The 27059-nt window shown below is 47.6% G+C and overlaps 1 protein-coding gene across 2 annotated transcripts in view; it reads right to left on the bottom strand.

Annotated features, from left to right (window-relative positions):
* Window positions 1-25983, bottom strand: part of LOC141171619 (uncharacterized) — a 157859-nt gene extending 131876 nt beyond the window's left edge. For both annotated transcript variants that reach the window (XM_073655289.1, XM_073655290.1), the window contains exons 1-6: window positions 25668-25983; window positions 23897-24307; window positions 23191-23361; window positions 14732-14883; window positions 14519-14659; window positions 13214-13352 (exon numbers count right to left, since the gene is read on the bottom strand). In XM_073655289.1, the coding sequence (XP_073511390.1) occupies window positions 13214-13352; window positions 14519-14659; window positions 14732-14883; window positions 23191-23361; window positions 23897-24307; window positions 25668-25869 (1216 nt within the window). In that variant the 5' untranslated portion in view covers window positions 25870-25983. The remainder of the gene's footprint in view (window positions 1-13213; window positions 13353-14518; window positions 14660-14731; window positions 14884-23190; window positions 23362-23896; window positions 24308-25667) is intronic.
* Between the last annotated feature and the right edge of the window lie 1076 nt (window positions 25984-27059).

Below are 27059 nucleotides of genomic sequence, written 5' to 3'. Positions count from 1 at the left end.
CGAGACCTTATGTCCGTCGCAGTGCCCCAGTACCAGATGCCCAGTCGGCACTACTTCTCAAAGAAAGGTGTGCCTGCGCTCCACCAGCATGTCGCACATAACATCACAGCTTCTTTGAGAAACTCTGTGTGTGACAGGGTGCATTTCACCACAGACACTTGGACGAGTAGGCATGGACAGGGGCGTTACATGTCGCTGACTGGGCACTGGGTAACTATGGTGACAGCAGGACAAGGGGCTGCTGTCCAAGTCTTGCCGTCCCCTCGAGTTGTGCGTCAATCCTCTTTATGTCAAAGTTCCTCCACTGCTTCTGCCTCCTCAACCTCCTCTCGGTCTTCCACCTGCACCCAAAGCCTGTCTGGTCATGCCACAAGCTTTCTAACTGCGCAGAAGGGATCCTGCACACCTCCTTACTATGCTGGCAGTAGGGCTCAACGTCATCAGGCGGTTTTTACATTGAAATGTCTGGGAAATGTGAGTCACACAGCTGAGGAGTTGTGGTCAGCTCTGGAGAACCAATTTCATGAATGGTTGTCTCCACTGGACCTGAAACCAGGGAAGGCCGTGTGCGACAATGCTGCAAACCTGGGTGCGGCCCTTCGCCGGGGCAATGTCACACACGTGCCTTGTATGGCTCACGTGTTGAACCTGGTTGTCCAGCAATTTTTAGCCCACTATCCCAGACTAGATGGCCTTCTGCAGAGGGCACGGTCGCTGTGTGCTCACTTCCGCCGTTCGCATCCCGCAGCTCAGCGACTTACATCTCTACAGAAGTCGTTGGGCCTGCCACTTCACCGGCTAAAATGCGATGTGCCTACCCGGTGGAATTCAACTCTGCACATGTTGCAGCGACTGTGGCAGCACCGACAAGCCCTGGTGCAATACGTTCTGACGTATAGCCTGGGCCAACGAGATTCAGAGGTGGGGCAAATCACGCTGGAGGAGTGGTCTCAGATCAGGGACCTATGCACCCTTCTGCACAGTTTTGAAATGGCGACGAAGATGTTTAGTGCTGACGATGCCATTATCAGCATGACTATTCCGGTGATTTACATGCTGGAGCACATGTTAAACAGAATTTGGAGTCAGGTGGTGGCACAAGAGGAGGTGGAGGAAGTAGAGGAGGAGGAGTTGTATGCGGAAGGGCTAACATCTGCAAGGTCCAGAAGGTCGGCAGCACCAAGGCGGCAGGCATGTGAGGGTGGGGGAGATGGTTTTACCAGGGCGCATGGTAGCAGCCAAACTAGTGAGGAAGGTGCAGGAGCCCAGGAAGAAGTGGAGGACGAACTGATGGAAGACTCATCAGATGAGGGAGACCTTGATCACATTTCTGTTGTGCGAGGTTGGGGGGAGAGGACAGAGGAAGGAAGCATGATTGTTACCTCGCCACCAACACAACAGGGACTTGGTGCTCCTGGATGCGCAACACACATGAGTGCCTTCTTGCTGCACTACCTGCAACATGACCCTCGAATTGTGAGAATTAGAAATAATCCTGACTACTGGGTTGCCACACTGTTAGATCCCCGGTACAAAAGTAAATTTGCAGAAATTATTCCTGCCATAGAAAGGGATGCACGCATGCAGGAGTATCAGCAGAGACTGTTGCAGAATCTTACATGTGCTTTTCCACAAAATACCAGTGGTGCACGTAGTGAATCTCACAGTTCCAACTTGCCAACCGTGGGACCGTCAAGTGTTCAGCACTCAAACCGTAACAGAACCACAGTATCTGCTGGTAACATCAATTTTGCGGAATCATTTCACCACTTTTTTAGCCCATCCTTTGCAAGGCCACAGGAGACAAGAAGTCTGACACATAGTCAACGCCTAGAGACGATGGTACAGGAGTATCTCCAAGTAAACATTGAAGCCACGACTGTGTCACTGGACCCTTGCTCTTTTTGGGCTTCCAATCTGGATAAATGGCCGGAGCTAGCCACTTACGCCTTGGAGATCTTGTCATGCCCCGCAGCCAGCGTTCTGTCTGAACGTGTGTTCAGCGCTGCTGGTGGTGTGCTGACAGATAAGCGCACGCGGCTCTCCACTGATAATGTAGACAGACTCACGTTCATAAAGATGAACAAATCATGGATCCGAAACGACTTTTCTACCCCTGTGTCATCCTGGGGAGAGTAAAAGCTTGATGATTGGTTAAAATCACCCTACCAAACGTTTTAAGCTTTCAAATTACTAATCATGTTTATCTGTATCTTGACTGGAAAATAATTTGGGCTTTGTAGCAGTGTGCAGCACTGATCCTATTAGGCCATCTATAATAAGCTCCACCAGATTTAAAATTAAAAATAATTTTTAGCTGCATCTAGCCCGGAAAATAATTTTGGGGCTCCGAGATGCGCAAGACACATAAGTGCCTTCTTGCTGCACTACCTGCAGCATGACCCTCATATTGTCAGAATTCGAAGTAATCATGACTACTGGGTTGCCACACTCTTAGATCCCCCAAACTTTTCGATCAACCTTTTCATTTTAATAAAGACCAAAAAAATGGTCATTTTTGAAATTATAAGCATTAGCAGGTTGTTAGAAACTGAAATCAAACAGTTTTCAACTCAAAACTTTATTCTAGGTGATGTTACATTTTCACATAGGACCCCTTGTTCGAAAGGAGCTTCTGAACTCTCTCGTCCATTGAATTTGTCAGGTTTTGGATGGTTTCTGCTTCAATTGTTTTGCATGAGGACAGAATACCCTCCCAGAGCTGTTGCTTAGATGTGAACTGCCTCCCGCCATCATAGACACTCCTTTTAATGATGCTCCAAAGGTTCGGAATGGGGTAGAGGTCAGGGGAGCATGGGGGTCACACCATAAGTTTGTCCCCTTTTATGCCCATATCAGCCAGAGATGCAGATGTTTTATGTGCAGCATGAGATGGTGCATTATCATGCAGAAAAATGATCTTGCTGTGAAATACACGGTTCTTCTTCTTGAACCATGGCAGGAAGTGCTGTTTGAGAAAATCCACATACATTATGGAGTTCATCTTTAGCGCCTTCAGGGATCCTAAAGGGGCCGACAATCTCTCTCCCCATGATTCCAGCCCAAAACATTACTCCACCTCCTCCTTGTTGGCGCTGTAGCCGTGTTTGCGTGGGGTGTCCATCAACCAGCCATCCTCCACTCCATCCATCTGGACCATCGAGCGCTGCACGGCACTCATCCGTGAACAAAACAGTTTTGAAATCAGTCTTCATGTAATGTTTGGCCCACTGGAGCCATTTCTGCTTGTGTGAAGTGGATAGAGGAGGTCGACAGGATGGCGTATGCACAGCTGCAAACCTCTGAAGGACCCTGCATCTTGTTGTTCGGGGGACGTTGGAGGCACAAGCAGCTTCAAAAACTTGTCTGCTGCTATGACAAGGCTTTTTTGCCGCTGCTCTTTCAACCTGACGTAATTGCCTGTAGGAAAGAGTCCTCAATTTGCCCTTATCAGCACGCACACGTGTGTACTGTGAATCAGCTACATACTTCTTGATTGCCAAGACACTTCATCCTGATCATCGCACAATGTTGATTGTAGTCATGCCTTGACCTAAACACTCCACAATTTGTTGCTTCTCAGCAGCCGACACATCTGTAGCACCCTGAGGATTGGGCTGCTACAGGGGTATTACACCTCAAGCCAGAGGTGTGGTATTCCACTCCCAGGTAAGGATGGAGTGTGGAACTGAGCTCAGTAGGCTGCATACACTACATACATCCCATTTCCGGGGGACAGACCGACGGTACTCCCACCAGTTTATGTGCAGGTACGATAGTGTCTGTCCCTGGCTGGAGTGGGAGGGGGGTGGAACATCCCAGTAGTGTAGGGGCAGATAGGGGGAGCAGTCTGGGTAAAGCTAGGAGCTCATTGGGTGCTGGTCACCTGAGCTCACACATAGAGGGAGTATATAAGGTGGGAACCATCTTAGATCAGGGTCAGACAGGCAGACAGCTACTAGTCAGTCTGTTGTAGAGGGTCAAGCAGTCCTGAAAGAAGAGAGAGAGGAGTCAGAAGGACCCAGAGGGGAAGAAGAGGGAACCCCAAGAGCCCAAATACAAGCAACAGGGTGAAGGGTTGGCACAAGGGTACCAGATCCCAAGCTGGTGGAGGGCACTAATCCTCAGCCAGAGACCGGAGGTTGTGGGCAGGATCTGCCACGACCCCCCACTAAATCCACCAGGAAGGCAGACCAAGTATAGGGTCAGGGAACCCAGAAGAGGTGTACCCACCAAGAGACCCGAGGGAGCCGGACATAGGTGGATCCCTGGTGGGGAAGGCCAGAGAAAAGGAACGTCAGAAAGGGAGCTCAGGATCACGCTCCAGAATTACCTGGGGGTTGGCCGAGTCCAGGACCTGGTGGACGCAGCACGGCTCGGGCGGTCACTCAAGGCCGGAGTGACCAGAACAACAGCAGTAAGTAAAAACCCTGAACTGCACAGCCCGACTCTGAGTCTTATTGCTATCCTCACTGCACCACCACAACCACCACCCTCTACAACTGACCCCCTGAGGCTATACCCCTACCGTTGGGGGTTATACTACCAGAAGCTGCACACACACCACCAGCCTCAGCGGACCCTGCTGCAGCGGCGGCTGTATTGACCGCAAAACAACGGGTGGCGTAGTCGACACTAAAGAACATCCAGCAACATCTGTAGGACTGCCACACACTGAGCTTGACACCCTGGGCACGGACCGGGTCACCGCCACTCGGAGACTACAACCCCCATCTGATCCGGCTCCGGGTATCCCCCAAACAACACTGGCCCAGGGGGCGCGTCACATCCTTTTTCTTTCCCATTTTGGCAGAAAATGTAGGCTGCTTAATAATGTGAGAGAGCCTTCTTAAGTAGTCTTGCCTTTCATTGGACACACCTGCCAAACTAATTAGCACAGGTGTCTGCAATTGCTTACAGTGATATAAAGAGCCCTGACACACATCACCATCAATGAGTTTAACTGACAAACAAACAAATTCTTCCCTTATCACTCCTAAACACTTTTTGCATAATAATTTGGAACGCGGTGTACATGTGCTTTTCCACAAAACACCAGCGGTTCACGTAGTGAATCTTACAGTTCTAACTTGCCAACCGTGGTCTGTATGGAATTGTTCAATAAAGGGCCCAAAATTAAGATAACATAGATGGGAGAGGTCTCTATGAATAGGAATTCCTAAGTATTTGATACCCTGTGAGGGCCAGGCAAAGGGAAAGTTGGACTGGATGGAATCCTATATGGATTTGGGGAGGGAGACATCGAGGGCCTCAGACTTCGCTGCATTGATTTTAAAATTTTACCATGTAACAAAGTGATCTATTTCAGCCATAACAGCATGGATGGATATATGTGATTGAGTGATATATACTAGGACATCATCAGCAAATAGAGAGCACTTGTACTCGGTGCCTCCCACCTCAATCCACCTAATATTGGGGTTATGGCGAATTGATGAGAGCAGGTGCTCCGTCACTAGGATGTATAAGAGAGGGGACAGAGGACATCCCTGCCTTGTCCCATTGGTGATTGTGAAAGGTGATGAAAATGTTCTGACGCACCCCCTGGGCCTTGGGACACCCGGAGCCAGACCCTTTTTGGTGGATGCTGGTGGTTGAAGTCTTCGTGGCGGCGACCCGGTTCCGTGGCTCAGGGCGGTCAAACCAGTGGCGGAACTATTTATGTGGTTTTGATGTTTAAATGTCCGACTACGCCACCCGTGGATTGCGGTCAGAGTGAACCGCCGCTACAGGGCAGACCGCTGAGGCTGGTGTTGTGGGTGCAGCAGAGCGTAGCATAACTCCCCACGGGAGGAGTATAGCCTCAGGGCAGTGTATGCGGAGGATGGGGGTGATGGTGCAGGGCAGCAGCAGTAACGACACGGAGTCAGTGATGCAGTCCAGGGCCTTTACTCACAGTTCTTATTATCCAGACCACGTCTGCAGGTAACGGCTGCCCACGTCGTACTGTGCTCACCAGGTGAGGGGCTCAGACAACTCCCAGATAACTTTGGAGCACTTCACAGGACCCCCTTTGTGTGTCCTTTGTCTGGCCTTTCTTACCAACACTTCTGTCCGGCTGCCTCGGGCCTCCTCTTGGTAAACTTGGCGCCAGTTTCCCTGACCCTATGTGGTGCCTTCCTAGCGGGTGTAGCGAGGGGCTGCGCCACATAAAATGTCAGAGCCTCCGGTTTCTAGCTGAGGGTCGTTTCCTGCCTCCACTAGTTCGGGGACCGGTCTCCCCCTTTGGCCTGACCCCTCCACGCAGGTGGATTCGGGCGTGCGGTGGCGACTCGCCCGTCCGCACCCCTGGGATCCCTTCATTCCTCGTTCCTGGAGCCTTCTCCGCTCCTCTTCCTTCCTTCTCCCTCTTCCAGGCCTGGGCCTCTGTTACTAGGCCCGCCTCCGGAGCAGAGCTCATGCAGAGCCCCTGCTCCCTGCCACTTCTGCTCAGACTTCTCTGCACTGAACTAAGATGGTGCCCACCTTTTATACTCCCTTCTCAATGCACCCAGGAACTGCTTCCTCCCTGCTCCTGCACTACAGGGTTCCCCTTCCTCAGTGTTCCCTCCCCCCACTCCAGCCAGGGACAGGGACTGTCGTGCCCATCTCAGGGGCATATTGGTCGCCCTGCCCCACGGCAATGTGGTGTAATGCATGCAGGTGTCGGGTCCTGATCCACACTCCATCCTTACCTGAGAGTGAGATATCACACCTCTGGGCGAGGTGCAATACGTCTGTAGCAACCGAGCCCTCAGGGTGCTACAGTTCCATTTATCTTCAGCCTAGGTGACGTATTGCGATACAGGGCCGTGATTTTGGCTATAAAAGGGTCCCCTAGACCCCTACCCCAAGCTTTTTAAGAGAATCATATATGGCGTGCCAGGAGACTCTATGGAATGCTTTCTCAGCATCCAACGAGAGTATCTAATTACAAATTTTTAACTGCATCTAGCCCAGGAAATACTTTGTGCCTAGTAGCAGTGTCTGCTAGTCAGCGGATTATCCCGGCTGTTAAGCAAGCTACACCACCTGTAGTTTAGACACTTAATTTTTTCAAAGGAAATGCTTCGGGACCATGGGATACTCAGTGAAGAGCATCAGGAGGCACCCCAAGGCATAGGGGCTGGGACTGGCAGTAGGATGCCTTGCGGTGGACAGCCGAGCTCGATCCTTATAAAAGCTTTTTAACTGCAGCAGCTTTAGTGGACGCTACTGGAGCTGGAATTACGCGGCTGCTGGCATGAGACTTGCCCTCCAATAGATCCTTGTAAATGGATTTAAAGTGTATTCATTCAAATTAGAGAGACAATTTAAATTAAAAAGCTTAGAGCTGCCTCCACCACAGGGGGGCTCGCTCGACCCACCAGCGGACAGGCACCAGTATTGGGAGAGGGGGGCTGGCCATCAGGGTTCACCGCGGCTCTGGCACAAACCCGGCGACACGGAGGTGGCACGGGCAGGAGCGGACTGGCCGTGTCGGCTTCTCACTTTTTGGATTTTAGAAGGGCATGACATGCCTATATCTGTGTCTCCCCCTCCTTTTACTCCTCCACCTCTTTTATTTTCGCATGACTATATGTACTTGTCACTTTTCCATGTGTTAGTTGTGTCTTCTGAGCAGTTTGTCAGCTTTTGGACACCTTTGAAGGTGTTTTCTATGTGTTTCTATGTGTTTTTGTTTGCCTGCCATTGGTTTTAACGGTGTTCGAAGGTGTTCGGTGAACAGTTCGACGAACAGTTCGGCGAACACACGGGTGTTCGACGAACCGAACCGAACTCGAACACTACGGGGGTGGCTCAACACTAGTTGTCAGGTGGACTCTCCCAGTAACTGTGTTGTTGAGGGCACGGCAGATGTTTTGGGACACGTGCTTGTGTAGTGCGGGGATGGCACACCGGGCAAAATAGTGTCGGCTGGGGACCGAGTACCGAGGGACGGCAACCGCCATAAGGTTGCGGAAGGATTCCGTCTCCACCAGCCTAAAAGGCAGCATTTCCATCGCAAGCAGTCGTGAAATGTGCAAATTTAGGACTGTGGCCTGTCGGGCGTTGGCTGCGAATTTCCGCTTTCGTTCAAAGGTCTGAGATATGGACAATTGAACGCTGCGGTGGGACATGGACGTGGACGTTGATGCTGTTTCTTGAAAAACTGCCATAACAAGTGAAGACTGAGAGGAGGGGGCATCTTTGCATGCAGTATGGACAGGGGATTGCCTTGCACACACAACAGGGGGTTCTATTGCACGCACAACAGCGGAAGAAGCAGTGGTGACACCCGCTGACACTGGTCGTGGACCTTGGGGTTCACCCCACAAAGTCGGGTGCTTTGCTGCCATGTGCCTGATCATGCTGGTGGTGGTCAGGCTGGTAGTTTTGTCACCCCTGCTGATGCTGGCATGGCAGGTGGTACAAATGGCCTTTTTGGGGTTATCAGCAGAGTCTTTAAAAAAATTCTAGACTCTGGAAGACCTACCGGTTGTACTGGCAACATCCCTCGTGTTGGTGTTATGGGGAACTGTTGCCTGCCTTCTGTGTGCGCCCACCACACTGCTTCATCCTGCCTGTTGGGGTACTCAGCCTCCCTCACCCTGTGTGCTGCTGGCCTCGCTCTGCATGTCCTCCTGCCACATTGGGTCAGTTACTAGATCATCCACGACCTCCTCCTCTTCCACTTGCGCACCACGATCCTCCTCCTCACTTCCTGGCAATTGTGTCTCGTCATCGTCCACATCTTGTGACAAATTGTCAGCGTCGACTTCCTGTGGCCGTGGCTGTTCAAATATTTGGGCATCGCTACATGGGATCTCCTCTTCCACCACTTCAAGTGGAGCAGGCGAGGGGCACAAATCTGGAAATGGACCAGTGAACAGCTCTTCAGAGTGTCCAAGTGTGGGATCAGTTGCTGTCTGACGACACTCGGCATGGTGGGAGGAAGGAGCATCAGGGTGAGGAGGAGTATGCGGTCGAGACTCACGGCTACTAAGATTAGACCGTGTGGAAGACAGACCGGAGGTGGTGGTGCCCAAGTAACTGGAAGTATTATCTGCTATCCAATTAATAACCTGTTCACACTGATCAGTTCGCAATACTGGTGTTGTTCTGTGCTTCCCTAGTAATTCGGTCAAGAAGTGGGAGCGAGAAGATGTGGCTGTTGGTTGTGGCACATTTTCACCTTGGCCACGTCCCCGTCCTCTGCACGCACCATCACCACAACGTCCAGTTCCACGTCCCTTGCCACGTGCCTTGCCCATTGTAAAGGAAGTAAAATAGCTTACACTCACACTATCAATGGAAAAAGGGTAATAAAAAGTAGATTAGAACCGTGGAAGAGAAAAACCACAGTTCTATTTCTCTGGCCTACACCCGACTCTTTTAAACAATCTGAACAATGAGGGAGAAACTATTACTGCTTTTCTTTACGGAAAAAATACCAAAAGCTGAATAATAGAGATTTTTTTACTGTGGGATGGCAAAACCACAGTTATTGTTTACTGGGGTATACCATACAATGTTAAATAGATATATTTGCGGCTGAACAGTGAGCGACACACTCAAACTGTTTTTTTTTAGGTAAAAATGGCCCAAAAGTGGATAATACAGAGGTTTGAACCATGGAACTGCAAAACCACACTTCTTTTTCTCTGGCCTACACCACACTATTTTCAACAAATATATTTGTGTCTGAACAATCATTGAGACACTATTAATTTTTTTTTCTTTACGGCAAAAAATGCCAAAAGCAGGATAATACAGAGATTTGACCCCTGGAACTGCAAAACCACAGTTCTATTTCTCGGACCTATACCAGACTATTTTCAACAGATATATTTGTGTCTGAACAATCAAGAGACACTATTACTGTTTTTCTTTACGGCAAAAAATGCCAAAAGCAGGATAATAGAGATTTTTCACGGTGGAACAGCAAAACCACAGTTATAATTTACTGGTGTATACCAGACTCTTTTAAACAGATATATTTGTGTCTGAACAATCAGGAGACACTATTACTGTTTTTCTTTATGGCAAAAAATGGCAAAAGCAGGATAATACAGAGATTTGACCCGTGGAACTGCAAAACCACAGTTCTATTTCTCGGGCCTACACCAGACTATTTTCAACAGATATATTTGTGTCTGAACAATCAGGAGACACTATTACTGTTTTTCTTTACGGCAAAAAATGCCAAAAGCAGGATAATAGAGATTTTTCACCGTGGAACGGCAAAACCACAGTTATAATTTACTGGTGTATACCAGACTCTTTTAAACAGATATATTGGTGTCTGAACAATCAGGAGACACTATTACTGTTTTTCTTTACGTAAAAAATACCAAAAGCAGGATAATAGAGATTTTTTACCGTGGAACGGCAAAACCACAATTATAATTTACTGGTGTATACCAGACTTTTTAAATAGATATATTTGCGGCTGAACAGTGAGTGACACACTCAAACTTTTTTTTTAGGTAAAAATGGCCCAAAAGTGGATAATACAGAGGTTTGAACCGTGGAACTGCAAAACCACACTTGTATTTCTCGGGCCTACACCAGACTATTTTCAACAAATATATTTGTGCCTGAACAATCAGGGAGACACTATTAAATTTTTTTTTTTACGGCAAAAAATGGCAAAAGCAGGATAATAGAGATTTTTTGCCGTGGAACGGCAAAACCACAGTTATGATTTACTGGTGTATACCAGAGTTTTTTAAATAGATATATTTGCCGCTGAACAGTGAGCGACACACTCAAACTGTTTTTTTTTTTTTAGGTAAAAATGGCCCAAAAGTGGATAATACAGAGGTTTAAACCGTGGAACTGCAAAACCACACTTCTATTTCTCTGGCCTACACCAGACTCTTTTAAAAAAAATATATTTGTGTCCGAACTGTCACAGACACACTTTTTTTTTTTGGGGGGGGGGACAACAAAAGATTAATAAGATGGGTATTTGTACAGTGTAAAGGAGGAAAAAAAAAAAGAGGATTTAGATGAAAAAAAAGGATTTTTCCTGGCCCCCAAGACCTGGAGCTAAGTCCAGCAATTTCAGCAACAGGAGCACACAGGACTGTAATGCAGCGTTTGCTGTTATAACCACTGCATCTCCTATACAGCCTGCCTGCCTGCCTGATATCTGGGATGGATATTAGTCCTGAGAAAGACTGTTTGTTTGATCTGGCAGCCTTTACAGACCCTACACTAACTATTTCACAGTATATATATAACATCCCTGGCGGAATACTTGCATAGTGCACCACCTCCCACTATGCAAGACCGCAATCTTACCTGTCTATCCAGTCAGCTATTCCTGCTCCAGTGCATGCTGTGTGCATGTCCCTTGACTGTCTGCTTAGGGCGGCGGCCCGGTTACTTCCTGATTCTTATAGCTGCTGTGGGCGCACCCCTAATGCGTCTCCAGCCTATTGCTGTGAGTCACTGGATATTTAAGCCCCCTCCACACAGTAGGAGGTGCCTGAGCAACTCTTATCCTCAGAGGGCTTCTTGCCTCTGATGTGCCAGGTCCTGTTCTGTTTTTCCTGCCTGTCCGCCTTCCTGGAGGCTGTATTCCCAGGCCTATCTGAACACGCTCCTGGCCTGTTTGTCCTGCCTTCTGGGGGCCGCATACCCAGACCTGTTATCTGTGTCTTCTAGCCTGTTTGTCCGCCATTCTGGGGGCCGCATACCCAGACTCGCTCCTGTATCTCGCTGCAGTGTCAGTTCCTGTCTGAAGACTCAGTTCCTGTCTGAACACTCTCCTAGCCTGTTACCTGTTTTTCTCTATGTCCGTACCTTCCCTTTTTCTGCAGAGTCTGAACCTGCACCTAACTCCTACTCGTTGTCGCTGTACTTCCGTTTGTGAGTTTAGAGTCCACTCGCTACTTCATTGCAAGTATCTTGTGTGTATCTGGTTCTGCCTTTCCCTTCCAGTCTGTTCCGTATGAACAGAGCCCTGTCCCCTCTGCTCGGCCTTTGCTCACCGCTCCGGCGGTTTATCTTTGCTCTGCCTTACTCACCGCTACGGCGGTTCCTGCCTGCTCTGCCTTGCTCACCGCTCCGGCGGTTCCTGCCTGCTCTGCCTTGCTCACCGCTCTGACGGTTTCTCCCTGCTCTGCTTGCTCACCGCTTCAGCGGTACCTCTCTGCTCCGCCTTGCCCACCGCTCCGGTGGTTCCTCTCTGCTCTGCTTGTCTACCGCATCTACGGTTCTGTTCCTGAATCCCAGTCTGCACTGGACCCTATCCAGCCTGTGCTCCAACCTGCTAGTACCTCCCTGTCTGCACGCCAGCCGTACTTGTCAGTACCCTCCTGTCTGCATACCAGCCGTGCCTGCCAGTATCCTCCTGTCTTCACTCCAGCCGTGCCTGCCAATACCCACCTGTCTGTGTGCCAGCCTAACCTGCCTGTTCCTGTATTCTCTGGTGTGGGTCAACAGCCGTGTCCGGGGTCTGGCCTGGAGTAGCACCTGGTCCGTCTGCTCGGTTCCTCCCTGGTGCACGGCGTCGTTAGCTGTCCTGCGACCTTGGTCGGATCGGGTTGATACTTAGTTACGCCCCTCCATACATGGCACAGTGGAATCACTAAATCACGCACACGCCAGTCAGCCCGGGCGTGTGCATAACAATATATCTCTCCCTAAATCAGCAGCGCTGTCCCTACACTGTCTGATCCTAGCCGTCTGTGTCCAAGATGGCGGCGCCCGGTTTTAAATGCTCGAGGTGACGCTGTGCGGCCAGCCAATCACTGTAATGCCCACAAACAACATGGCTGCGGAATTACAGTGACTGGCTGTCAATCCCTGCATGTTCATTGGCTCTGTAAAGAGCGCCAAACATGCAGGGCGGAGACCCGAGCTCCCGCCCGAGTAACCCGGAAATGCTCGGAGCTCGCCGAACATCCCGAGTAGTGAGATGCTCGGGCGAGTAACGAGCAGTATCGAGCATGCTTGCTCAACACTAGTTGGCACTAATTGATCTACCATTATTACTAATACGTGTCTGTAAGGCTGGCGGCGTCCCATATAGCACGCTGCTAATCATCACTATGGCGTTGCACTATTTCTATAGACATTGTAATAATACACTGGAAAGCTGTGCACTTTTGAATTCCCCATCTTCTTTGTGTGTTTGATGCTATTTCAGGGGTATAAATCACACCGATGTCTGCATCACAACAAACGTGTGATGAAACCAGAGAATCTCTATTCTTCCTACCTAGAAAAGGGAGACCACCCATCTTCATAGACAACCTGTTCACACTGCAGTTAACTCTTCGTTGGACTTCAGATACGGATTCTTCTTCAAGGGATTGACACGATTCATCCAGTGATAAAATTCGGTCTCTCAGCTTAATCTAAATGTAAAAGACAAGTGACGATGGTGTAAGAATTCAGTCCAACATCTGCCTGTAACATCAGCCTTCTCTGATCATTGCTGTTCATCCACTTAAATTCTGCAGAAAATGACATACAGCAGCATTTTAAATTTAAATTTAATTGCCAATGTGCACTCCCATTAGCCCCCTGCAACATGATCGCGGGGAGCCAAAATGATATAATTTAACAGCAAATAAAAGAACACGCCCTAACAAAGATCCATTGATGGAAAACTATAAATAAAGCTATGGGTCTCAGAAAATGGCGACACAAACAATTTTTTTTTTTACAAAGTTCTAAAAAAATTTTGACTAGTACAATATAAAAAAAATGTTAGAAGTATGCTCATCTTTACAGCATAAATAAAAGCGGAATTACAATTTTATGGGTAAGTGAATGGTGTCATTAAAAATGGCAACTCGTCCCACAAATAACAAGTCCTTATGTTTCTATGTTGATGGACAAATAAAATAGTTATGGCTCTTGGACGAAAGAGAGGAAAAAAAATGACAGCTCAAAAATGAAAAATTTCCCGTCATTAAGAGGTTAAACAATAGGTAACTTTCTGATGATAATTTCCCTTGAATGGGGATTTACATTGGCAGTGTGACTATGGTGCGTGCTATCAGTTCGAACCTCCCATCACCATGTGGCTCCTTTACCAACAGATTTGGGGTAATTGATAAAACTGGTCTTAAAATAAAACTGGTCTAGTTGCTTATAGTAAAGAATCAGAGCTCAGCTTTAATTTCTTGATATAGCCCCTTTTTAGAATGCAGCTCTGGGGGCAATGAGCTTGTGAGAGAAAGCCACAGCCATCCAGCCAGAATGCCGTCCCCGTAACGATCAGCCGATTACTGCTCGCCCCAATCCAATCAGCCCTGACATGCTATGACCTACCTGCAGCCGTCACAGCCGGGGAATATGTAGATCTCATAAAACAAAGACAGCTCAAGTCCGTCAGAAGATGAACCGCTTGTACTGAACGGTTATCCAATCTCAACCAAAAAGGGGGCATGTGGACTTGAGTTCTCCATGTGTGATTCCCTTTCACCTATCAGTCCTCGTATCAGGCGCCCACCAGTCACATATTGGTAGCCCTTCATAAGGGTAGGCTTTATACCCGGGATGGAAATGCAGTTACCTTATGAATCTTCCCATCTCTGGCCACGTCGAGGACATAAAGGGTCACCCTACTAAGCTCCTTCAGAAGCTCCTCTTCTTTCTTCTTCAGGCTTTGCCAATATTTCTCTCTCTCACTCATCTCCTTCTGAATAGCATCCAACTAAAACAGATGCACCATGTGATTGTGCCAAACTCTCAAGACCAAAAATGACTAAAATCTTACCGTACATACCAGATAGTAATCTTGGTCTTTTCTTCTCCCCTGTGGTTGGAGAACCGGCATTATAATCCCTGTTACTGGGTTTGTTTCAGCGCCCAACACCGGACAGCTGCACCCTGTAATCGGGTCAATTGTCTTACCTCCGATTCTGATGGGTATGAGACCTTGTAAAGATGGAAGCGTCCGTAAGAAAGTCATAGAAACAACATGAGCCTTCAAAGAGTAGATATGTTATGTGTTATAATATATGTTGGAGATGTTTCCAGACATGGGGAGAGCCAAGGAGGAGTCTTGGCGAGTGACTGATGATAGCCGATGGGCCAAGAAGTTTGAATTCAGATTGGTGGTCACATTTGGCTTGGCGTTGAAGTCTCCCCATAGAGAGCACATTTATGCTCAGCCAAGACGAAAGCTCATTTACATGGGGGACTTAAAGGAGAAGCGTTTGGCCAAAAGTTATCTAATAGTGTATGGTCAACTTTAAATTGAGTGCTACCTGTTATTGCCCATATCTAATAGGTGTAGACTTTGTCTGGCCGATAAAAAACTGATCTTCTCTTTGAGACAGTTATAATTGGTGCCAAATTGGAATCTCTACAAGCTGTGTACCTCCATTGACTGAGAATACCCCCTCACTATCTTGGGCTATGCAGAGCACCGTTAACAGTGGCACTGGAAGGCCATACAACCACTATGGGGGGTATGAGCTGTGGGATGGGGGTAAGGTGCCAAACGACACCATCACTCGAGTGTCTTGATTTCAACAGTCAAAGGCTCCAAAATCATTGAACGATATAAGAGTTTTAATGAATTTATCACAACTTTAAAGGGACTCTGTCACCCCCAAAATGAATTTTAAGTGGACAACACAGTGTTGTAAGAGACTTAGCCCCTATAAGAACCATACTAGAAAGGTACCTGGTGCACTGCCTGGGAAAATAAGTTTTAATTAATATGCAAATGAAGGGGCTTCCAAGCACCCCTGGCATGGCCAGAAGAGGTAACCAGATGTGGGGGGGGATCTAGATCTCAAAGATTGATTAGAGATTGCCCAATGCCCCATAACCCAGTGGTGAGAAAAAAAGGAGATTTTTGTGTACTCACCGTAAAATCTCTTTCTCTTAGCCTCTAATTGGGGGACACAGGACCTTGAGTGTTATGCAGCTGTCCACTAGGAGGCGACACTATGCTTATCTGAAAAAGATTAAGCGTGGCTCCTCCTCTGCAGTATACACCCCTTGTCGGCATCAGCCTTTTCCAGTTTTGTGCAAAAGCAGTAGGAGGAATGTAACATAGATAACATAACCATGCCTATAAGAAGGCAACTATGTAAGAACTCAAAGGAAAACCAATATGAGAACTCAACTTAACAGCCCGGAACGGGCAAAGGGTGGGTGCTGTGTCCCCCAATTAGAGGCTAAGAGAAAGAGATTTTACGGTGAGTACACAAAAATCTCCTTTACTCTGTCGCCTCATTGGGGGACACAGGACCTTGGGACGTCCCAAAGCAGTCCCTGGGTGGGAAGCAATGGACGAATATTGTGTAGACGGGTCCCTACAATTGGGGCACCGCCGCCTGCAGAACATGTCTGCCCAGGCTCGCATCTGCTGAGGACTGGGTATGAACGTTGTAGTGTTTTGTAAACGTGTGTAAGCTAGTCCAAGTGGCTGCCTTACACACTTGTTGTGCCGAAGCCTGGTGCCGAAGGGCCCTGGAGGCCCCTACCGCACGTGTAGAATGTGCCGTAATACCTGCTGGAATAGGCAAATTTTTGAGGCGGTAGGCCTCTTGTATGGTGGATTTGATCCACCTGGCAAGGGTAGCTTTGGAAGCTGGTAGACCCTTGCGGCCGCCTTCCAGAAGAAGGAAAAGAGAATCAGACTTCCGGAAGGGCGTAGTCCTAGACACATAGATACGCAGTGCCCTGACAAGGTCAAGCGTATGCAAAGCCTTTTCCACTCTATGAACCGGAACCGGACAGAGGGATGGTAGTGAAATATCTTCATTGAGATGAAAGCTGGATACAACCTTCGGAAGGAAGGATGGAACCGTACGGAGAACTACCTTGTCCTGGAAAAAAATCAGGAAAGGCTGTCTGCAGGAGAGTGCCGCGAGTTCAGACACCCTGCGTAGCGAGGTGATTGCCACGAGGAAAACCACTTTCTGGGATAGAAGAAGGAGTGGGACTTCCCTAAGGGGTTCAAAGGGTGTTTCCTGTAATGCTGTCAGCACCAGGTTGAGGTCCCACGCTTCTAGAGGTCGTCTGTAGGGGGGAACCAATCGGGAAACCCCCTGGAGAAATGCTCTTACTTGCGGTTTATGAGCAATGCATTTTTGAAAAAGCACTGAAAGAGCTGACACCTGGCTCTTAAGGGAGGCCAGGGATAGTCTGGCTTCCAGACCCGATTGGAGAAAACCGAGTACCCTGGGTAGGGAATAAGGGAGTGGGGTCTGGTTACGAGATTCGCACCAAGTAAAGAAAGTTTTCCAGGTACGGCAGTAAATCTTGGCATAGGTTGGTTTTCGTGCTCTGATCATGGTTTTAATGACGTCTGGTGAAAAACCTGCCTGGGTTAGAACCCAGGTCTCAATGGTCACGCCGTCAAATTGAGGGCCTCTAAGTTCTGGTGGTAGAACGGGCCTTGTGACAGAAGATCCGGGCAGTCGGGAAGACGCCAGGGAACGTCTGCTGTGAGTCGTACAATGTCGGCGTACCATGTACGCCTGGGCCAGTCCGGTGCGATTAGAATGGTTGGAACTCCCTCCTGTTTGATCTTTCTCACCACTCTGGAAATCAGGGGGAGAGATGGAAAAATGTACAGGAGCTGGAACTGGGTCCAGTCCTGAACCAGGGCGTCCGCTGCTAGAGCTCTCGGGTCACGTGTTCTGGCCATGAAGTTGGAGACTTTGGCATTGAGGTGATAAGCCATTAGGTCCACGTCCGGAGTGCCCCAACGATGGCAGATCTGTTGGAAGATTTCGGGATGGAGAGCCCACTCTCCCGAGTCTATTCCTTGTCGGCTGAGAAAGTCTGCTTCCCAGTTGTCTACACCCGGAATGTGGACCGCAGAGATAATGGAGCTAATTTTCTCCGCCCAGTGAAGGATGCGTGTCACCTCTCGCATCGTTCTGGCACTGCGGGTTCCCCCTTGGTGATTGACATATGCCACAGCTGTGGCATTGTCCGATTGTACTCTGATGTGAGAGGCTGCCAGTAAGTGATGGAAGGCTCTCAACGCCAGGAGGATGGCACGAATCTCCAGGATATTAATGGGCAAGGTTGCTTCCGCTGGGGACCACTTGCCCTGTGCTCTGTGGTGTAGGTGTACTGCACCCCAACCTGTCAGGCTTGCGTCGGTGGTCAGGACCTTCCATTGACCTGGGAGAAAAGATTTCCCTTTTGTTAGAGAGGTCCGGTTGAGCCACCAGTGAAGGGACTTCCTGGTTGACGACGTCAGCTGGAACTTTCTGTCGAGAGAAGAAGGGTTCCTGTCCCATGACTTGAGAATGTCTAGTTGGAGAGGTCTGAGGTGAAGCTGGGCAAATGGAACCACTTCTATTGCCGCCACCATCCAGCCAAGGACTCTCATTGCAAACCGGAGAGATCGAGGGGGTTTGCTGAAAAGGGTGCGAACTCCTAGACGGAGAGGCAGTGCCTTGTCTTTGGGGAGAAGCACTAGGCCCTTGGAGGTATTGAATAGCATTCCCAGGAATGTCAGAGACTGGTTTGGGGTTGGTGATGACTTTTGTAGGTTGACTAACCAACCCAGGCGACTCAGGGTGTCGATTGTGATTGAGACACTGAGCTCGCAGTCCTTGAAGGTAGAAGCCTTGACGAGAAGATCGTCCAGGTATGGAAAGACTACTATGCCTCTGGAGTGTAGAACGTGCATGGTGGCTGCCATGACTTTGGTAAACACTCTGGGAGCCGTGGCGAGTCCGAACGGGAGAGCCACGAACTGGTAGTGGTCCTGGTCGATTGCGAACCTGAGAAATCTCTGATGGGCAGGTGCAATCGGTATATGCAGGTATGCATCTTGTATGTCTATGGAGGCGAGATATTCTCCTTTTTCCATGGATGCAATGATTGACCGGAGGGACTCCATACGGAAGTGACGTACTCGTACATATTTGTTGAGTTGTTTTAGGTCTAGTATGGGGTGTACCCCTCCTCCTTTCTTGGGGACTATGAAAAGATTGGAGTAGAATCCCTGGAAGCGCTCGGCTGCGGGATCAGGTATTATGACTCATGCTTGAAGAAGCGATGAGACCGCTTGGTGGAAGGCGCGAGCTTTTACTGGCGATTTTGGGGTAACAGATATAAAGAGTCTGTTTGGTGGGTTGGAAGTGAACTCTATTTTGTATCCTGAAGATACTAGTTCCCTGACCCACTTGTCTTCTGTAATAGGTAGCCAGACTTGATGAAAGAGTAAAAGTCGGCCTCCTACAGGTGGAGTGTCTTCCTGAGTCTGTGAGTCATGATGAGGAGAAATTCTTAGATTTTCCTCCTTTTGATTTTGAGTGGCCTGCCTTTGACTGCCAGGATTTGTCCAACCTTTGTGTCGGCCTCGAGTCTTCCCTGCGTGTGAAGCGGCTGTTATTTTGTGGTGGCCGTGAAACGGACCAGCCGGAAGAGTTCCGAAAGGATCGGAATTGAGCTTGGTTACGCTGGTTATAATTGCGCTTGGGTTTCAGTTGGGGAAGAGAGGTACTCTTACCCCCTGTGGCATTGGATATCATCGTGTCCAAGCTTTCACCGAAAAGTCGACCGCTGAGGTATGGAAGGTGCGTGAGGGACTTCTTTGAGGCTGCGTCCGCTTTCCATTCATGCAGCCAAAGGATACGCCGAATTGTGATGGCGTGTGATATTGCGCCCGCTGCACCTCTTGCAGAATCCAGAGCTGCATGAAGCATGTAATTTGCCACAACTGCTATCTGAACTCCTTGGTCCGACAGTTCAGGGGCAGAAGCTTGGAGGCCAGTTTGTAGATTTTTTGCCCAAGCCAGTATGGCCTTGGCTGCCCAGACTGAAGCGAACGCGGGGGCTAGGGAGGCCCCTGTGGTTTCGCAAATTGAGCGAGCCATACTTTCTACCTGCCTGTCTGCTGCATCCCTAAGGGTTACGCTATCTGGCAGTGAAAGAAGTGTCTGTGCTGCCAGTTGGGAGCCTGGGGGGTCCACTGCTGGTGGATCTGCCCATTCTTTGGTGGTTTCCTTTGGAAAGGGGTAACGGGCCTCCAGAAACTTGCAATTGTTAAGCTTCTTGTGAGGCTGTGAGAATTGTTTTGTGAGGATAGATTTAAATTCTGGATGATCCAAGAAAAGCTTAGGTGGTTTCAGAGCTCCTTCAAATGAAATCTTATTTTGTGGTGCGTCCAGGATCGGATCAGAGATGTCCAGCACCCGATGTATGGACGAGATTATGTCCTCACCTAGCGCTGCATTGCTAGGTGGGATTGGATTTAAGGACCCATCAGTTTCCTTGTCAGAGTCAGAATCGCAGACGCCTTCTGACTCCTGTGTATCACTAAGGTGTGTCCTAGGTGACCCAGAATGAGGGATTTCTCTGGACGGAGATTGGTGCGGAGAAATATCTTGTCTGTCCCTGGTAGGGGACTGTGTAGATGACCTGTGACTACGGTATCTCTCCCTAGACAGGGATGACCGTGTGCTATGGGATGACGCAAATGAGCGTGACCTATGGGTGCGCTTGCGTCCTGACCTTGACATGGATGTGCCTGGGTCAGTATGTGACTGAGTCCGGCTTTCCCTTTGTTGGGTAGCATTCATAGTCGAGGTATGGCTTTGCAGAGCCTGAAGCAATTTGGAGGTCATGTTATCTATGGACTGTGTCATAGATTGTGACATTTGAGTGACCCATTCCGGCGTAGCATTAGACACTGAAGAGTTGGTAGGGGCTACTTGGGACTCTGGCACAGTAGTCTGAGTACAATCCTTGCAATGCGGATATGTGCTGCCGCTGGGAAGAGCATTACTACAGGCTGTACAGAAAGCGTAAAAGCAGTCCTGCTTGGTTTTCTTAGACTTTGAGCCCGGCATGGTGCACCTGGAGTGGCTATGCAAGGGGGCTAACTGTGCAGAGGAGGATACAGAGTAATAAAATTCACAGCTGAGGTAACTCAGACTGTGAACTTACCCCACCAATGTGCCCCTGTGAACAGCGCTGAAAGAGCCTGGTCCTGTGCCTCCCCGGAGACTTGGCTGGCCTGTATGCGTCCTGCAGCTTATGATGGCTGCCGTAGCTCTTCTCCTGCTTGCAGAGATGAAGGAGAAGGGGGGCAGAATGCTGAAAGGGCGGCAGTTGCTATGGAGATGCGTGCCCTGCAGCCTAGATCCGCCCCCTGTGTGACACCGCAGTGAGTAAAAATCGTCATCCGGGGGGCGGGCTGGGGGGCGGAAAATGGGCAGCGGCTTTGGCTAGGCCGAAGCCGCGGTGTAAATTTATTTTCTATGCCCAAAAGGGCTCCAGGCCAGCGCGGTAGTCCGGGGGGGGGGGGGTCGGATCAGAACCAGACCCCCCCGGATTGAAAGGCAGAATGGCGGTGGGGACATAAGTGTAAGGGGGTCTCTGAAAAGAGTCCCCCTTAGGCGCTTAAGATGAAAAGCTGCCGCAGGTGCAGGGCCTGTGAAGGCCTGTGCCTGTGTGTGCCATGGCTGCCTGCACTCCCCCCGGCTCCTACAGGGTCCCACAGACAGACTGGGGCTCCTGTATTGCTGCTGGTCCTCGGCTGCGGTGTGCTGGCTGGTGAGAGCTGCAGATGCTGCCGTCCAGGCCCTACCTGATGGTGTCTCAACCTAATACCCCCAGGGGGGATTAGGGAGGGTGCCGCTGTCACCTGTCAGGGGGCTTTGTCCTCGCCTCAACTTCGGACCAAGACCGAGGGAATTGGGGAAGGAGGGGGGTTCTCAACTTCGAGCCAGACCCAAGGGGCCGGAGAAGGAGCAGCATGGTGGCTACGCCATCTCAACTTCAACTGTGCACCCCGCAGTAGGGGGCAGAGGAAGGAGCCATGCCGGGGGTCTCTTAAGAGACCCTCTTTTCTTCATCTGTAATCCCGTGCTGAAGCGAGGGACGAGTGAAGGTCTGAGGTGTGCCTCCTTGCGACACTAAGCAAAAACTGGAGTAGGTGGATGCCGTCCGGGGGTGTATACTGCAGAGGAGGAGCCATGCTTAATCTTTTTCAGATAAGCATAGTGTCGCCTCCTAGTGGACAGCAGCATAACACCCAAGGTCCAAGGTCCTGTGTCCCCCAATGAGCCGACAGAGTAAATACATATACTCATGGCAAAAGAGGGCTCGTAACAAAAGACCCTCCCATAAGAATTCATAGGTTACCTTAAGAAGGAGTGGCGCCCAGTGAAGAATAAAAAGGCCAGTGCTGCTTCCCGACGCACGTTTCGCGTAGGAGCGTGTCCGGCTTTCTCAAGGGAAGGTCTGGTTACCTCTTCTAACATTTTCTATAAGGTTTGGTTGACCTGTGCCCTTGCTGCTATTTATATCTCTGTCTTCCTGCACATGCCATCCATTGCTATATTTGTGTATATTTTAATGCATAGTATAATTAGGGAGAAAAATGGAGGGCACCACAATAGCAATAACAGTAATACTATACTATGGTGTTCAACCCGTCACATACCAGACAATTGCAGTTACATCATAAGAGAAAGAAAAGAAGTATGTATAGACAGGGATCACCAACTTTTAATCATAAATTTTTATTGGACACGTAACTAGACAAACAAACCCAGTTAAAAACATTTAAAAAGCACAAGGCTTCAATATAACAACAAGCCCCTTCACAATATTATATGGGCTAAACCTCAAACATAGAGTCATAATAGACACAAAATGGCACAATGCAAGAAATTGTTATACCAATAAATATAATCCCTGCTTACAATACAGAATAAAGCAAGGAAACATGTGAAATGATACTCACATAGGTAATTACTATTCTGCTGTAGGTACAACCTTATCAAGAAAAAAATATAGGACTTTTATCTAGGGAAAATACCCAAAGTGCCATGCATGTGATGTGTGTAAAAATGCATAAAGAGGTGAAAAAAAGGGGAAGAAACCCCCCCAACCTATGGGTTTGTTTAGTTACGTGTCCAATAAAAATTTATGATTAAAAGTTGGCGATCCCTGTCTATACATACTTCTTTTCTTTCTCTTATGATGTAACTTTTAATGCATAGTATGTAACTAATAAAGTTTATATATTTATTGAATGAACCCGTAAAACTGCTATTTTTTCCTTGTATTTCCATTGTCTCATTGAAAGGCTGCAAAAAAATGCTCATGAAAAAAAATAACAAAATTCTCTAAAAAACCCTTGAAAAATTGTTCAAAATGGTTTCAAGAATTGCAAAACTGCAAAAACTCCCCAAAGAAGGAGCATGTCCTGGAGCTGTTTCCACTAGAAAACTCCTAGTCTTATTCACATACCTCTGCCCTCGGCATCTTCCATTGTTCCCGCCAATGGAATTAGGTGACCCTTAATAAAATCATGTTCAACCCCGAGTACAGGAACAATCAGGTCTGAAGGTCCAGGATCTGGGATCTCCATTCCAAGTACCGCAGGGATCCAGAGCTCGGTCTTATTATACCTAATCAATCCTAATGAAGGAGACACAGGGAACGGGAAAGAGTCCATCTTCATGATGAGAACTGAGATAATATCAGGTAGAATACTAATTGCTAAATACATACAAAAAAATAAACATGGTGGAAGGTATGGTTACTATTTTTTTGGGTGCAAAACCTGCCAGCGTTCTGGCTCATTTATTAAAGTAAGTTTAGTTATTAAATGATACTAGTCATGAGATTACAAAGAGATATTCCCATCTTAGACATTTGTGGCATATCCCCAGCCTGATAGATGTGGGTTTCACCCTTATTTCCAGAATGGAGGGCCCCGACCCTAGCCATGCTTAGTCAGGTGGCCACTGGCAGAGTATTAATGGAGAGGATGAAGTGGCTACCTCTTCATTTATTCTCCACCCAGGTTGGATAGGAGTCTCGAAACCCCTTTTTTTGAGATATGTGGTGGTCCTAAAGTGCCCAAAAAAGTCCAAGGTTGAAATACCCCCACTTGTGCACTTGTAGGTCAATGTAAAATCAGGGTCAGGTAGCTGAATGCTCAATGACTTACCTAAACTTCCACCGTAACATTTGATATCTACCGCCATTTTGTGCTGACTAGTAACGTTGTGCATCCTCGCCATCACATACTGATTCCTTACAGTAAATGCTTTTTCCATGGTCTCCATTGCTTCGGTTAGAGCGTTATGTGCGTGCTCAAAATCATCTTTTACGAGAGGCATCTCTTCTGAGAGCAGGTCCCTGTGCGCCTTCATGGCGTCAATGACCGTGATCTGGGCCATCATTAGGTTTGTATCTAGGAAAGTCTGGAGGCCGCCAGCATGGGGCACCACCTTATCCTGGTGGAGAACTGCCCCCTGAATCTGAACTTTCTTCCCACTCAGCGGCTCAGAGAACGTCTCCCCCAAAACCAATATGGATCCTGAAGAAGACATTACGCCTCCCAGCGGAATCACATCTCCTAGGAGTAGATAAAGAGAAGAGACGAAGAGAAGCTTATGACAAATCTAGACTTGTAGTCATACAAACTCTACTCATTTCATTATATTCCATTTATCTAGGCATAGAATATATTTTAACTTTAACCCTTTATCGACCACCTACTGTACCTCGATAGCGGATAGTACAAATCCTAAAACTACCATGATGCAGGTTGGTTCCTGGACTTCTCACTTCTGTCTTTTCTTTTTTCATCCTACCTATGGGACCAGCCATTTACATGATCGCTGGGTGTAGCAGGGCTTCTGGGTCTTAGTAGACCCAGATCAGCTCAACCAGTGACTTGTATCATGGCAGGCAGCTGATTTTCCTGTAGTTTTGACATCTATGGATGTCTCTGTTATAGTGAAAAACTGTACAATTAAAAAAAAATCACTGTATGTCTCCAGAGATCTTTTAGGACCTTTTGTGAACTTTTTTGAAACAAAATACTAAACATTAATGTAAGAATAGACCAAAAAATATGTATTCAAATTAAATAAATAAAATTGTATTGTACACATATTATAAACGAAGAAAAAGCTTACACTTAAGACATCAAATGGGCAGAATAAAATGAAAAATTGACTCTGATATTTAGCGTAAAAAACCCCCCAGTAAAATAAAAAAAAAAGAAAAATGTTAAAAACAGTTTAATAGATTTGCATAGCAAAAAAAAAAAAAGTAAAAATTGCAAGTGGATCTATGGGGTTAATGTGCGTGAATAATGTTTATAAGTCACAGGCAATGCAAATTTGTTGTCATGCCATCTGGTAGAACACAGGGATTGAAAAACGCAGGAATTATCTTGTTTAAAAATAAAAATAAAAAAAGAAGTTATAAATTAATAAAATAAATACTACTAACCCTGTCTCTCCTTTGGGAATCCAATATAGGTGGCTCACTTGGGTTTTATTTACAAGCATCCATCATGTGACCACTACAGCCAATCAGAGGTCTTGTCGGTAACGTTAGTAGTAGGTCATGTGACCACTAGAGCCAATCAGAAGCCTTGTCGGTACTGCCAGTAGCAGGTCATGTGACCACTAGAGCCAATCAGAAGCCTTGTCAGTAATGCTAGTAGTAGGTCATGTGAACACTTCAGTCACTGATTGGTTGCAACTATCATATGTTCGTTGCTTGTAAACAAAAAATGGGAGGACTCCCTGATCTTCTACTCTGGAAGCACCGGGGAAAGAAAAGGCAAGTACATTGATCTTTATACATTTTCTCCATACACACAGGTCTGTCATCACACTACTATGAAATCTGCCAGTCCATAATACCTTTAAGTTGGTTTATGCAGATATCACATTGCCTAATACATGGAGAACATAACTCACCTGCACTTCTCTCCAGCCCGATGCCTAAAATTGGAAATATTTTCCCTCGAGCCCCAATCATAGGACCTCCAATCTCTATAGGTGACAGTAGGTTGGTCAGTGGATGAAGGTACATGCCTCCTAGAGCCAGCCATCGCTGCGTCTTTGGATGTCTCGTCACTGCTAGAATTGGAACCTCCAAACCTGATACTGGATCCACCATTGTAGTATAGGTTTCACATGAAGCTTCATGTAAATCAGTGAATTTACAATCTACTGGTAAACCTGTGCTTGGATCTAGAGGGTATGGGATATACGGTAAAATTGGTACATCCGACTTCCAAATACTTCCTAAAATAAAAGAAGATATACAGCAAGTCTCATGAATGTCTAACCTTGCCGAATTCTTACAATCTACTTTAAACACTTGTCACAATATTTTGACTCTCTTAGGACTATTCCTTGCTTCCAACTCATCTTCTGTAGGTCAGAGTTCGTCTTTGACTTTGGGTACCACCAAACATGATATCTGGATGCTGGCCCACACAATCCTCATGCTGGTCAACATCAGAATCACATGTTTAGTGGCGTCATAGAGGAGCCTGGCCTGGAGTAAAGAGAGGAACATAATTAAAACAGGTTGGTCTGAATTATGGAGTCTGAGATCCAAATATTAGTGTGGGGTTCTGTATTATGGGGTCTGAATATGGGGGTTTGGCAAGGAGTCTGTAATATCAGAATTGCATATTGGGGTCTGGGAGTATAGTATGAATACTGGGGTCTGGTCAAGAGTCTGAATTAGGAGGTCTAGGAATTGAATATTGGGGTCCTTTTTGAGGTCTGGGTATTGGCATCTGGACTGGGGTTTGGTCCGAAGCCTGAATATTAGAGGGAATCTGTAACCAGGTTTCTGCAACAAAATTTTTTTCCCTGATGAAGAAGTTGGATTACTTCAAAATGCGTAGAAAATAAACCACATTGTTATTTTCTATGTCTCACTGAATCTTCGTCTGGATCCTCACTAACAGCACAGGATACCCATTTTTCCTCTTCTGACTAGATGTAACATGAAGCAGAGCTCAGAAAGCTGCCCCTGCCCACACCAGGCTTTCTATGTACATTTTCTATTCACAGAAAGCTGCTTATCACAGGAGGGGGAGTGGTCAGACTAGCAGGCAAGTGAGCACCAGTCCTGGCAGTGATAATATCCTGGTGATAAAACCTTCACTGTAAGTAAACAACAGCAAAAAGTCTGATAAGTGACACATCCCTGAATTCTGTGTTTCAGCCCCTATCTCCTGCTGTTTTCAGATTACATAGCAAAAACCTGCTGACAGATTCCCTTTAAAGTCCTGGTAAAGGGTGTAAATATGATGGGGTGTAAATATGACGGTCTGGCTTGGAGTCTGAAAT

This window comes from Phyllobates terribilis, unplaced genomic scaffold, assembly GCF_046119375.1.
Source record: "Phyllobates terribilis strain yellow unplaced genomic scaffold, ASM4611937v1 Scaffold_12__6_contigs__length_324123572, whole genome shotgun sequence".
NCBI lineage: Eukaryota > Metazoa > Chordata > Amphibia > Anura > Dendrobatidae > Phyllobates > Phyllobates terribilis.
The sequence above is the reverse complement of the archived record's forward strand: the minus strand, read 5'-3'. Positions and strand labels throughout refer to the sequence as shown.